Raw genomic sequence first — 14,222 nt, forward strand, 5'->3', positions numbered from 1 at the left:
GCGTGTAAGTCGCCTATGGGCCAATAAGCGAGGATATAAAATATTCTACGGACGGATATCTTACTAATTTAAATTACGCGAAAAACCGATCGCTCCGTAACTTAATTCGTCTTACGTCCGTATTCGTTTTTCTAAGTCTTCTTAGTTGATCGTTCTTCTTGAGACAATGCTTTAGTTTATTTTATACTTGCAATGTGATTGAAATTAGTATATTCGTAATTAAGCGTAAAAGGATGCTTTTCGTGCATAAATAATGAATTTATACATTTGTGGACGTTTAGGTAAGAAAGGAAAGCATACACGCGCGAGCACGGAAACACACGCACACGCCGACACACTCGACACCCATAATTTACCTACACTTACAAAATTTATGACGTTCGGATGACATTGTAATCTACGAAATTAATAAGCTAATATGGTAATCACGTACAAATTCGTTTTGAGTGATCTCTAGAATTTCATTTATTAATTTTTCCGTCACGCGAGGCTTCAAATCTTATTCAACGAAACAGTACAAATTTATTTTTTAACGGATGATTCGTTATAATTTTCATACGCGTAAAAGACAACCGCCTTTAAACAAGTTTACGAATGATGTACGACGATCGTCGAAAAGAGGATAATTAATGTTACTTTCATCGTCTGTTTCATTTTTGCATTTGACGAAATTACAGAAGTATGTTATTTACTTCAAATAGAGCATACTATGTTGCATTTGTGTTTTCAGAAAGGACTGAGTAGGATACATTTAATGTAGAGAAAACGTCGGTTTAGAAAACATAAACGAACGAAACTAGAAAACTATGCAGATGTTTCTACAAATTTTATCAATTCTTGGACACAAGGAAATATTTTCTCGATCGTCTCAACTGCCACGTGTAAAAATATGTTAGATTTACTATTAATTTATCATGCTCACACATACTATATAAAAAATCACATGAATATATACCACTTATAAATATATGTACAGTTTATATATTTTAAATTAAAAAGTAATGCAATTATGAAGAACTGTCTACTTTATATATACTTCTCTTGTGTTCAGGTTCAACCAATATGCATAAATTCATACAAAAAGGAATACTACTCTTATTAGTCAAAAATTTACATCTAATAAATGATTTGTGATTGTCTAGAAACAACTCTATATACAGAGGTCTTATGATTAATGTTTAATACATACTTATTAGTTTTAACATTAACATCTGTATTATTAAGGCTCATTATTGCACTCATAGAGTCAGAACAGACCAAATAAGTCTGTCATAATCTAATGGAACTAGATCCATGGCCCTTGATACAGCTGCATACTTAACAGCAAATACAAATGTGGCTAAATTATGCTAGCACCACTAGAAAACCCAACATCAATTCAAATTTTATCTCCTATGCTCAATATACCTAACCCAACATATATAATTCCTTATAACAATATTCCTAGCATCTTCGCGTGTCTCCCTTTAGTCTACAATGTCAGTATAAAAAGTTGTCTCAAGCTATTCGTATAAAATCGATCGACCAATCGTGTTCGAAAATAGTTGATAGTTAATTGACTTCGGTTCCCATAGATTCAGATTGTAATGGAAGCTTGCAAACATGAGATACTATTTGCGATTTAATAAAATTGATATTTGTACGTTTGCTAAATGATAAAACTATGTAGAGATAATATTTAAATATTTATAAAATGTTTAATTTACGAATATCGGGCCGAAAGTTCAGGAGCATCCATCAGATTGATCTGTCGTGAAAATCGTTGGCGTCCGACAACAGTTTCGTGTGAAATGCAACATTGTATGCAAAGATGCCATAAGTGCGCCGAAGGTGCTCTCTCACACTATGCCAGATCATGCGTACGAGTTTTGGAAAGTCGACAAAGGCAAACTGACACATGCTCTCTTTCTCTGGTGCCTCGTGGCAGTCGAGGGGGCCCCCCTTTTATCGTGGAATAGTTCGTTACCTTCAACGCTAGATGGCGCTCATTTTTCGACCTCAAACCCCCTGGTGCTAAAACGCCCAAGTTTGTCGTGGAATAGTTCGTTACCTTCAACGTTAGATGGCGCTTATTTATCGACCTCAAGCCCCCTGGTGCTAAAACGCCCAAGTTTGTCGTGGAATAGTTAGTTACCTTCAACGCTAGATGGCGTTTATTTACCGACCTCAAGCCCCCTGGTGCTAAAACGCCCAAGTTTGTCGTGGAATAGTTCGTATCGTCCACGCTAGATGGATTTCTCGACAAGCTTGGGCGTTTTAGCACCAGAGGGTTTGAGGTCGGTAAATAAGCGGCATCTAGCGTTGAAGATAACAAACTATTCCACGACAAACGGGCGGTTCTCTCGACTCCCACGAGGCGGTCCGAAATTACTTCGGGTAGCTTCGGAGAATCGAGAGAGAGAGGCATCTCTGGTGACGTGTCTTTTGCGTATTAATTACAATAAGTTTTGTTACCGGTAACCGAAATAGTTTGGTTAGTCGTCAAGTCAGACAAATGAATTGCCATGCGTTCGTGCTAAAAGTTTTTATCTCGTAAGTGGACGAAAAGTTTAAGAACAATGGTGCGTTTAGATGCAAACGTTTCGAATCCGTTTGAAATAATCGTAGGAACGTACGAGCAATACTTGCTCGGTTACAAAGTGAATAACATCGTTAACGTGAGTGTCAATTGTTGTAGTTACTTTGTAGGTTATGTTTCGTACATCACGCGTATTAGTAAATTTCATATCTTATTGTGTGTTGCGACGCAGATTCGAAGTAATTCGAATACGATCGTTGTTAAGAAACTTTTGAAAGTCTTGAGAATAGTTTTATTACGTTTCTCCACGCAATTTGATTGATATAAGTTAAGGAGTGTTGAAGATCAACTCTCGTCATTGGTTTGATAAAATGTTGTCTAATAATTATTTCGTACACTTTCAGGAGTACACCGTGGAAAGAAGCTTTGCAACCCACAGTCATGTAGCCAGTGTACGTAGCATTGGAAGTAATAAACATTATTTGGCCTCTGGTGGAGCAGATGATTCCATTTGTTTATATGATATGCATTACAGAATACAATCTGGCAAATTAGTGCATCACAATGGTAAGCAGAAACTTTTACGAAAAAGGTCGCAGTCTATTACTGAAATATTTTTAATACAACATTCTTTCTTTTCTTGCAGACACCGTGAATTGCATTGCATTTACACCAGAAGCATCTCATATGTTCTCGTGCAGTAACGATGGTACCATAGCTGCTGTTCGATGCGGTAATTGGCAATTGGAGAAACATTGGCTGAAGCCACACAAAGGTTTGGCTGTAAATACATTTGCTATACACCCTACAGGAAAGCTCGCGTTATCTACCGGAGCTGACGGCATTCTTCGTACTTGGAACTTAATAAAAGGGAGACAAGCGTATGCCACAAATTTAGTGCCCAGATTGAAACTGGACGCACGCAACGTTACCGTGCTAAAATGGAGCCCGAACGGCGAAAAGTATCTGTTAGCTGCAAACCAAAGAATAGATGTATATTCGATAGAATTAGCGGGGGTCGATAGCGAAATTCAGTTCGATTCAAAGATAGTTTGCGTGGAATTTTTAAGAGACAATTTAATTGCCGTCGGTTTGGATAATGGTCGGATCAAATTCTACGATCTCGAAAAATCGGTGCAGACCATTGACGCGATAGGGCACGACATTAGAGTAAAATGTATGGCTTTCAAAAATGATTTGTTAGTTACCGCTTCGAGTTCCGGTGAGATTAAACTTTGGAAATACAGCAAACATAGATTAGATATGTTGCAAAGCGTTAATTGTGCAGCCAGAATTACTTGCCTGGCTCTTGCGATGCCGTATAAGAATCTCAGTCAGGATGACGAAGCGAAAGCGGAAGAGGAAGAAAAAGTAGTAGAGAGAAAGAAATTTCGACTTCGACAAGAGGTCGTTATCGAAAAGGAGGGTGATTGGGAGGTAACGCCGATCGACGATTCGCGAACGGTATCGACGGGGAAGAAATCGAAGAGGAAAAGACGCATGGAAGGAGAACAGGCTCCAAACGTTTCGGATAAGAAACGATCCAAAACGATCTTAAAGAAGAAGAAGCTAGAAGAAGATGGAGTCGAGAGCATTCCAAGGAAAAAGAAGAAATCCTCGAACGTGGAAGATAGGAACAACAGTTCCGATAAAAAGAAAATGAGAAGTGCTTCGACGGTAGAATGCGAACGCAAACAGTCCTCTCTGCAAGCTTGGGAAGTAGATAATGTACCTGTTCATAGACCAACAAAGAAATTGGTGCGATCGTTGAAGAACGACGAGATCTCTTCCAAGAAAAAGAAAAAGAAAGCAGTCGTAGATGAAACTATCATAATTCCGACAAAAAAGAAGAAAAAGCAGTGAAATTGGATAGTTTGAAACGCCGGATCGGTTTAAAAAATTTTATTCGCTTTCTGTATAATATTTACAGATAGTAAATCCTATTAAAACGTATGATCTATAAGTATTCTAGGTTACACACTACTTCCTACGAATCAGTCTGTTTGAAGCTTCTTACGATTAATGTAACTGTACCGTTAGTGTTGTAACGTGTACGTGGATGACCGTTGAAACCAACAAAAGTCTGTTTAAGTCTTTCACGTCGTATGTGTTTGTACCATCGAGGTTTACCACAAAATACACTTGTGAGGCGGGTTCATGGGACTTCCGACCGGACAATTCCAAGCTGTCGCAAAATCCTCGTTGTTCGATAGTGATCCGATGACTCTGAAGTGATTCGGTGCATGAACTTCTTCTACCAGTTTAGATTTTAACGCGCCGTTCGTATAATTACCGCACCATACCTGTAAAATATATACACGTAATTGTATATTAAATTGTTTGAACCGATACCAATATTTTCCACTTTAGCGAATATTTTTAATTTAGAAATCTTACTTGAGCGAAGCCCACGAAGAACAGTTGTTCGTGACTGTATCCGGTGAGACCAGGTAAAACTTGTTGACCGCTGTTTCTTGTTTTCAGCCTTTGATACGCTCTGTAGGCCTCCCGTATGCCGCCATTATCGGCTATGTTTTCTCCCTGCGTATTAATGCCATTTACCTGAACAGCAACAGTGAACGAATAAAACTTTGTTGAGCTAGGTACGTAACGTTGAAGGCTCAATTTTTGTATTAAAACCATATAGAAGGTCTCAAATAAAGTATAAATGTTTCAAAATGGGAAAACTTTCCCCTTACTCAATTTACAGATGCGTGTTGGATGTACAATTATTTAAGCAACAGGAAATCAGAATAGAAGAAAGGAGGTCTGTTTTATAGCTCATAGGTAAATATTACTTTTTTAGTTAAATATAGAACTGATCGAGCAATATTTTTAAGGACAGAAAACTCCATAGCAATAGGTACATTTACTCTATTACCGCTATTTACCTTGGCACGAATATTCGTTTAATCCTTACAAGGGTCGCAATTACACTCACCGTGAAATTATCGCCCAATTCCGGCAAGTGATAGTTACTATACTGTTTGATCATACACTTGACTTTCTTGTGGTAATGTTGCAATGTCTCGTCGCTCCACCATTGCCTCAGATTCCCCGTCTCGTCGTATCTGCGACCTTACGGGGAAAAGTCGTGTAATCAGAAAACTGTATAAATTATGATTAACGTGCAATCACTTGAATTTCAATGAATGGCCAGTTTAGGAGTACTTGGTAATTTGTATTAACTATCGACGAGTGAACATAGACAGGATACCTTGGTCGTCGAATCCGTGCGTGAGTTCGTGACCCATAATCGCGCCCATGGCCCCGTAGTTGACGGACCTGTGCAACGCGTAACGCTTAGAAACGTTCAAACGGAAACAAAAGCCATTAAGGGGTAACGCCAGGCAAATTTTATCAAGGTTCAATCGAGTCTGCGAAAATTATCGTGAACACTGTTTAGAAAAATTTGTAGTTCGGCCAACCCTGGCAAAAATTTTAATAGAGGATTCTAGAGGCCAAAATAAGACGAAAATCAAGAATACCAATTTGTTGATGGAGGCTTCGTTAAAAAGTTATTAAAAAATTAAAACAAATTTTTCGGCGAAATTAAAATTTTTCAAATCGTTCTAAAAAAATTATTTTCATTTGCAGGGGTCGATTACAATAATTTTTGGTCATTACACGTACCCCCGAAATCCTACGCATTTTCGAGAAAAAAATTCAGTACTGTTGGAACTTTAAACGTTAATAACTGTTTAACGAAGCCTTCATCAACAAATTGGTATTCTTGATTTTCGACTTATTTTGGCCTCTAGAATCCCCCATTAAAATTTTTCCCAGGGGTGGCTGAACACCCTGTATGATAGTTTTCCTATTTAATACTGGAGTGTTTATTGAGATATTTATATGAGAGATTCATACGTACTCGAGTCCGTTTCCGTAGAACGGGGGATGAAGAATACCAGCCGGGAAAGCTGCACAATCGATCGCAATATAGTAACCGAGCAAGGGAAGCGATTATCTTTCGATACTTACTAACTGAATTTAGTATCGCGCTATAAAACGCGTTCACCGTGGTGCCCGTCGATATCCACCGATTTTTATCCGGTTTCTGGCGCAAAGCGTTCAAACTTTTCTTCATTCCCGCGTCGGCCAACTTCAGAAACGTGTCGAACAATTTCCCTGGAACGACCTCCATCTACGATAAAAGAACATTTTTTAGAAACGAGTGTTTTATTAAAATTTATGACTGAATCTCGGTCAAAAGATATGATTTCGGAAGCTTACTCCCTCGTAATACTTCTCCAACTTCGTGAGGTTGTTAATCCAGTCTGGAATCCCCACGTACGGTCTCATCGCTTGTAATTTCTTGTGCGCTCGAGCTCTCGTGCCAGCGTCCATCCAATCTAGCTCTGCGACCATTTCGTCGAACGCGGCTTTAATATCCAATAACATCTCCAATGCCTGAACATTTCAAAAGAAAGAGCTTATGCATTTGAGATTCGTAGATTCGTGAAATACTTAATATGTATTCTCTATGCTTAGGATTCGAACAAAAAAGAAAATCGTCGGTGTAAGAGAAGCGTCCAAACCTTTTCCCGAGCATGGTCGTTGAAATACTTCTGCGCGTAAACGTAACTAATCGCCATGCCGAAATTCGCGTTCGCGTTTACGGTGCAGGCTTCCCATCTTGGTGTCTTCTCCTTCAGCCCGAGAACGTTTTGCGAGAACTGGAAACCCAGGTCGCGGAATCGTTGCAGCGTTAACGGAGCGACCGTCGAATAAATGCTCCACCATACGTATCGCGCTGAAACATTTGACCAACAATACATTGTACGTGGCTTATCATCGATCATACGTCGAAAGGTAAAGTTGCAACGTGAAATTTGACCGCGTTACATTTATCGAAAATTGGTCATCGATCGAAAGATTACGTGTTTGCTTATTACGAGAACAATTGTTAAATTAATCCACGTGAAAAGATTTTCATTTCAGTTATCCGGTCAATTCTGTATGCGAGTATGCATACCTACGGTAGCGGGCGGCGTGGCCGCGAGCAGGTCAGGTAATTGCTGTAAATAGTGTAGATCCATCACGATCGCGCGATCGACGCTGGTGTTGATCGTCGCGTTCGTGTTGTTGAACACGGCCTCCACGTATTTCGTCCAGTTCCACTAAAACGTTCGGTAAAATGTTTTGTTTATCAATGTTTATAGGAATCGTTCGCTGTGTTCGTTCATTGTATTCACCTGTTGCGCATGCAAGTCTGTAAACTGTTGCAATTCGTCGATCGTTACGTCGTGAAACACGTGATTAGCGCCGCGTCTCTGCTCCGGCGTTGCCATAATCTGGATTATCGCGTGGAACATATTCGATTTATTCTTGTACGCGCGTATACGCTATTCGGTAGCGTACGTACCTTTGCGATTTTCGTGCTGAAATCCAAAATTTCGTTGGCGAAACCGAGACTGTTAAACTCCGCGCCAGCTAGCTCCACCATAGATTTTATATATTTTTTATACTCGGTCAATTCCGATCGAAAACGTTGAGGATCGAGAAGGTAACGCTCGCTGAATCCCGGGGACACTTGTTCCACCTAAAAATAATCGCGGCCACGGCATTGTTTGTGAAATCACGCAACTGATTTTAACGTGTCCGTTGTCTCACCATCATCCTGTTCCTCGACGTGTTACGAATATCTTCGCTGATGTAAAACTTTAGGAACAGATCCAATCCTAAGACTCTTTGCGCCTTCCCGGCGATCTCTGATAGATCTAGATGCGAGATTCCGCTTCGCGACGGAGGATCCTTTGGTAATCCCAGCCTGATCAGCGTGTCGTGGATCGGTTTCAGTCCCAAAGCTTCGACGCTCGCTGAAAAAAGAAAATGTTGGATGTCTAACGTTGTTTTGCCTAATCGTTCGATTACATTTAATTCTTTTATTCCCGTTGTAACCATACAAGCTTCTGATATTCTAACTTGCTGATATCAATACTATTTGTAGAAAACAAACAATGCCTATCTTTCTTTGTTGAAAATAACGCGTTAAATAGAAAAGAATACGGGCCGATAAGACGCGTATTGACGATTTCACGTCACACATCGATGATATATAGATATAACCCACATTTGAACTGATTTGTTTGCACACCTCTTAAGATGAGAATTTTCTGTACAGATTGCATTGTTCGCGAAGGTGCGCTCGTCTGTCAACGAATAGTAAATTATTCAAATTTGATGCTGAAGAATTCATCGACGCGATGAAAAATATCAGAAAATGCGCGAGACTCTGCATCGTAATTAATCAAACTTCAGACACGTAAATACCGTGTAATCAGTGTTAAGTATATATTTATCTACAGAATATTCCGAAACGAGTATTGTAATCGAGAAAGCAAGCGATTGTACGTACGAAAATGAACCGGAAACGTACAATCTTTTTTCGTTACACGAGGCATTGCTTCCGAGAAAATCGATTTGCGTGCTGTAAATAAAATAGGTTTATCCGAATGATACTAGTATCGTCTAAATCTGATAAAGGCTACCACGATGCTGGCGGTGCCCAATCCAGAAGCCGTGTAAACACGTGTAAGCAGTTTCGTAACGTAGTGTCGCACGCGATTCTCCACATACGATTTATTCGCTTGTTATTTTTATAATTGTTTAACGAAACAGGAAACAAATATACAAATATTATTTTGGTGTATTTTACAGATGGGCTGATATAGATTTTCGTTGTTTTCAACGGAGGCGAATAACTTTATACGTCATCGCAGCAATCATAATGTCATCGAACTGTGTATTAGCACATTCAATTTTTAATGAACGTCAAGATTACTCAGCACTCTTCGTACTGGCACTGTTGTTATCGCAGTCATCGAAAACTATAACGAGGTTTTATAGGTAACGTAAACTGTCTGAGATATTTAATTAAAATTTTTAATAATCGACGGTAGATTAAATTCTTACTTGTATCCATGCAAGTTCTGTACAAGGCTCTGGCCAACTTGACCGGTCTAGGATCGTTCTCGTTATCCGATTCCTTCAGCAGGATTCTCAGATTCTTCAGCAGCTGCTTCCTGAGAAGACTCAATTGGTCCCAGGAAGTTTGACTCTGCGGTATTGGATTCTTCGAAATCCAACCACCGCAGGCGAATTTATAAAAATCTTCGCAAGGATCTACGGATTTGTTCATCGCGTCTATTATCCTGGCAGCTAGAACCGCAAAGAAATTGTTTTCGCGATCATTGATGGATCGTTCGTCATCGTACAATTAATACGATAGCAAATTATCGTTATATAAACAGGTGTAAAATTGAAACCGGTCATTTCCATGTGTAATCGCGTCGCGAGGTTAATCGAAGAGAGAAAAAAATGAACGGCGGACCTTGGGTTTCACACCGGTACGGTACCTGTCTTCACGCACTCCTCGCTTTGGCACATCTCTTTGTACTCATCCCGGCGGAAGACGGCTATCTGCAAGGTTAGCGTTACAACTAAGGCAACCACGGTCACCGTCAATAAGCCGACGATTATCACCACCTTCGTCTTCTTCCCGCCGAATTCCTTTTCTTCTCTGCGAACGTGTTGCCTGCCCAAATCGATCCGAAAGTGCGACAAATTTCAGAATATCGTTGGAAAAATCTTTTAAATCTGCTTCTTCCCATAAAACAATAATTACCACGGAACCATCGAGTTTCCCCCCGTTTCTCCTGGAACGTCTCTGTCATGGTCCTCCGGATCGGTTACCTAGCAAAAATTAAGCTTTTAACCCATTCGGACCTGGAATTTAGACACGGTTTCCGGCCAGGTCTTAATCTAATATAATTGCAAATTCTGGGACGAATGATCGCCATGTTAAACAGTTTTTCTCTCTTCGGTAAATGCATCGCGGATAAATTTTTATCGATCTAATCGAAATCTATCGGTTTATCGCCCTTTGCGCCCACCGACGATTTCACCTTGTCCCAGAATCGTCGGAATTACTACGGCATTATTCTCTTCGCGCCCAATATCCTGCTCCCGCGAACGATCCTCCTTCTCACATCGCTGCACCGGTCGCCAAAATTGTCGGAAACGAATCGCGCGGCTCTATGGAGAACACGATCGAGTTGTTCGCGCGTAGAACCGCCGTTGGATCGAAGGACGAGCCGAAGGGTTAATGGGACGAACGAATCCGTTTCAGCCTTGGCCCGCGAAATGTAGGTTGCGGGAAGTTGCCGGCGTACGGCAGCTTAAAAACCGACTACACGTACAATACAACAAGATGCAAAGCGCGAACGCGATGCGTACAAAGTATTAACGTTGTTTGTTTTCTACGAATAGAACTACCGCTTTATCGATGTTCGTTCTATAGCATGGCGCGAATACAACTTCGTGAAATGGAGTATTCAAAGTAACGCCAAGCAGAGAAAGAATTAACACTAGAAAGGCTACCAATTGATGCATTGGTCATCTTTCTTTGCACGATGTTACTTTGAATTTCTTCGATGAAAGCGAGACTACTTTTTTCGCGACCCATTAATTGACAGGAATTTCCAGCGGTGCAATTGTATCGTGAAGATTCGATGAATTCGTGTCAAGCGCAAAGTGGCGGTTTTGTCGGTGATTTCAATTTCTCGCGTCGACCCGTCGAAGCTGTAAAATCCAGAAGGACGAGCCCCTGTCCACGCTCCAGTTCTTCCCAACGAACCTATCCGCGATCTTCGAGCCGATCTTCGCCAGGCACGCCCGATGCACGCGTGTTCGTACCAGATATGCGTTATGCAATAAAATAATACACCTACTGTACTGCGTAGCTCGTATTAACCAGTTATACAACAAAGTGTGATCGAAGTAAGGCCCATCAGCGAAGATCGCGATCGTACGGGATTCTTCGAGCAAAGACAGGGTCTCCTTCGAGACGGAAAGGTATAAATAAATATATCCACGAGCTTGGAAAGGAGTTAGCCGATATTGACCGTGAACGTGATCGCCGATTCTATTCGCGGTGCGAAGCGTCATTGTCTGATCGCACGAATAGCTCAGATATCCTTCCACGCAACCTCTTTTTCTCATCTTTCGCTAACAGAAACGAAATCGAATTATACTCGCGCGAAAGGAAAAACGCTACGAACTTTTACGCGCCCCTGTTCGTCGCGAACGCGCGCTTTTCACTGGAGCAATTTAAACGACGCCTGACACTTATCAATTTGCTTATCAAGATCTGGCAATATTCCCGCGTGGACGTCGACCGCGGTTTTAAATCTATTCTCGGTCCTGGCGTCTGTTTTTCTAGATCTTAGCCAAAACAGACGCTCGAAATGTAAAGGAAAATTAATATGTCTACAGTTTTAGGGTTGATTTGAGGCGTTCCGATTTGTAATGACAATAATCCCAGCGAATCGCGACAAAGACTCATCGCTTCCTCGACGAGGCACAAACGGAGGCGTCGCGTCGTCGCGTCTATGAGACTTATGTTTTATGCAAATCGATGCACGCGAGACGTTCTAAGAAAGAAAGAAAGCTCAATGACTGGCTGGTAAGAATATCACGGGGACGGGACGAGCAACGTCACGATGATCCTGATTATTCTCGTTCCTCGCGACAGATCCGAGGTCGCGGCGATGCACGTTCGTAGCCGCGAATGGAAAATACAATCGAGAATCGTCTCGTCCATCGCCGTCACCTTGTATCTCATCTTTTGGTCCCCTTTGTCTTTTCCGCTTCCACGCCTTCCGTTCGATGCTCTGAAACAAAGGATTATTGAAATAAACGTTGACGAGTCGTAATTTGCGTCGAAGAAAAAAATCTGCGCGTCCTTCTTTGCATTTGTCGCCACGGTCGCTTCCTTCTTGGACAACGACGCGTTATCCTTTTTGAGAAACTCGGTGGAACTCGGACAAGGGCGCAGAATTTTGCACGAATATTAGTTTAATAGACGATCCCGATGCTTCCAAACTTTTTGACAGTAGTGTATGTCGCGCGAAACGAACGGCTCATTGGGATCTTTGATGGACACGTTGATCGTTTGCCAAAAAGTAAATCGGTATCGAAGGCTGGCACCTGCATACTTATTATAGAAAACGCGCGAAACAATTTTTAACGAAAACATCGGACGGTATCATGCCGGCCGTCAAAAACCATACTTCGTTCTGCGCGGTTCGAAATTAGCCGCGGCTATTTTTACGGGATCTCTCTCTCGCTTTTGGCGGAATTACAGTTCACTGAACGTACGACGTCGAAGTAAACGAAAAGTTGGCCAACTGTCCACGCGAAACACGTGTTACGCGCCGATCTAAGGGCTCGGTAGACGCGATCGTTTTTCACGTTGCGTGCCTGCAGTAAATAAGACAGACACGCGCTTTTTATCGCCGCGCAACAGCGATAGTCGTACACGTGTTTACGTCGGATTATTGTACAACTGGAATGCGTATCTGTTATTTGTATAATATTAACACGTTGACTGCTAAAATTCAAACAAGCGGTACCAAAAAGATAAATTCGTGTTCAGAGAAATCGAAATACGATTTTAATTCAAGATCGTTCTCCAGGCCGGTGTTTACTAGTTAAACTTTACTTTTAAATGTATCGTAATTTTAAACTCACCTCGGTTTCTCTAGATTCTGTTAGATTCGCATATTAAACTATGTGATTTTGTTTCCCGCCTTCGAGTCGCGCGATTTTGCTGACGGATTTCGACGTTGGCGCGTTTCGTCGACGCACGAGATCTCGCGATCGAGGGAAAAATCAAAGTTACCGCGCGCGACGATATCTTTTCGGTCGATTCGATACTTCCGTTTGCCTCGTCACGATTTTTACTCAACATTCGAGTTTTCGAATCCCGTGGGAGGATGCGACACGGAACCGATAGTAAACTAAACTGATGTTTCGGCTCGCGAACCAGCCAGCGTAATCTTCGAATCCCCTACCACCTCCGCGCCACGATACCGTCATCCAGCCGTCCAGGAACGGCTGATGGACTCGTCTTTGTTTCACCATTAGATATTTTTTTCTGACCTCACTGTCGCCTAATTGCTTCTACTTGTCTAGTAATGTCGCGATCAATTAGAATGAAAACGGATTTAGAAATAATTAGCCGCACACGTGCTCGAGCGAGTTAACCCTTCGTGGAATAATTCAAAGCCATTTTTAGCTAATAGTCATTTGTCATTATCGTATTACTTTTTTAAGAGATACAGAGAACTGTGCTTTTCATTTAGAAAGACTTTACCTCTCGTGGTGCTGGAAAATTGTACAAAAAAACGTAATCTCGTCAGAGACAACCTTTTTCTTATGTGGCTACGTAAAGATAAAGTGTGTACGTTTTGTTATATCCGACGATCGTCCGCAAAGGTTTGAGAAAAACTGAAACGGAAAACAAATTTTCCCATTGTGCAATATTCTAACCGCGTCAGCGTCTCCTATTACGATCATTATGTCTTCATTATGAAGATTGATCGTGCTACTCTGACACCAGTAATTCTATAACGAATTAAATTATTAAATAACAAAGACAGATTGTATAATCGTGATGCAAAAAGTAGCTCGCCCGCATTAGACCTAAGACGACATGTGCTGCATCTAAAATGCACCGCGCGTCGTATGGTAAATTGTATATCTGTTTTATCAATGATTAATACAGCTCTATCGATCTTTTAACACGCCGCATGAATTCAAACGATCTTCCTTTCTTCTTTCTTCTTGTCTTTTATGTCGCAAACAAACATGGACGAGATTTTATTAAAACTTTTATTCCATTGTTATTCGACAAATTACG

At 41.1% G+C, this 14,222-nt stretch overlaps 2 protein-coding genes across 3 annotated transcripts; one reads left to right on the forward strand and one right to left on the reverse strand.

Annotated features, from left to right (window-relative positions):
• Positions 1-2,431: 2,431 nt before the first annotated feature.
• On the forward strand, positions 2,432-5,225 carry LOC143341876 (p21-activated protein kinase-interacting protein 1-like). Its single transcript, XM_076765248.1, has 3 exons — positions 2,432-2,657; positions 2,923-3,085; positions 3,165-5,225. Exons 1-3 carry the CDS (start codon positions 2,559-2,561, stop codon positions 4,379-4,381), a joined length of 1,479 nt encoding a protein of 492 aa, XP_076621363.1. The 5' UTR covers positions 2,432-2,558; the 3' UTR covers positions 4,382-5,225.
• LOC143341870 (neprilysin-11) lies at positions 4,406-13,803 on the reverse strand. Of its 2 annotated transcripts, none has more exons than XM_076765190.1 (17): positions 13,677-13,803; positions 12,132-12,192; positions 10,146-10,213; positions 9,877-10,055; positions 9,434-9,679; positions 8,132-8,337; positions 7,884-8,060; positions 7,714-7,812; positions 7,494-7,638; positions 7,057-7,271; positions 6,752-6,928; positions 6,500-6,662; positions 6,390-6,438; positions 5,736-5,803; positions 5,460-5,596; positions 4,916-5,080; positions 4,406-4,821 (listed from the first exon to the last, which is right to left on the reverse strand). In XM_076765190.1, exons 2-17 carry the CDS (start codon positions 12,141-12,143, stop codon positions 4,645-4,647), a joined length of 2,283 nt encoding a protein of 760 aa, XP_076621305.1. In that variant the 5' UTR covers positions 12,144-12,192; positions 13,677-13,803; the 3' UTR covers positions 4,406-4,644. The 2 variants fall into 2 exon arrangements, with proteins under 2 accessions (XP_076621305.1, XP_076621304.1); XM_076765189.1 differs by lacking the exon at positions 13,677-13,803 and adding an exon at positions 13,052-13,308.
• Positions 13,804-14,222: the final 419 nt, after the last annotated feature.

The sequence above is a fragment of the Colletes latitarsis genome, chromosome 5, assembly GCF_051014445.1.
Source record: "Colletes latitarsis isolate SP2378_abdomen chromosome 5, iyColLati1, whole genome shotgun sequence".
NCBI classification, from domain to species: domain Eukaryota; kingdom Metazoa; phylum Arthropoda; class Insecta; order Hymenoptera; family Colletidae; genus Colletes; species Colletes latitarsis.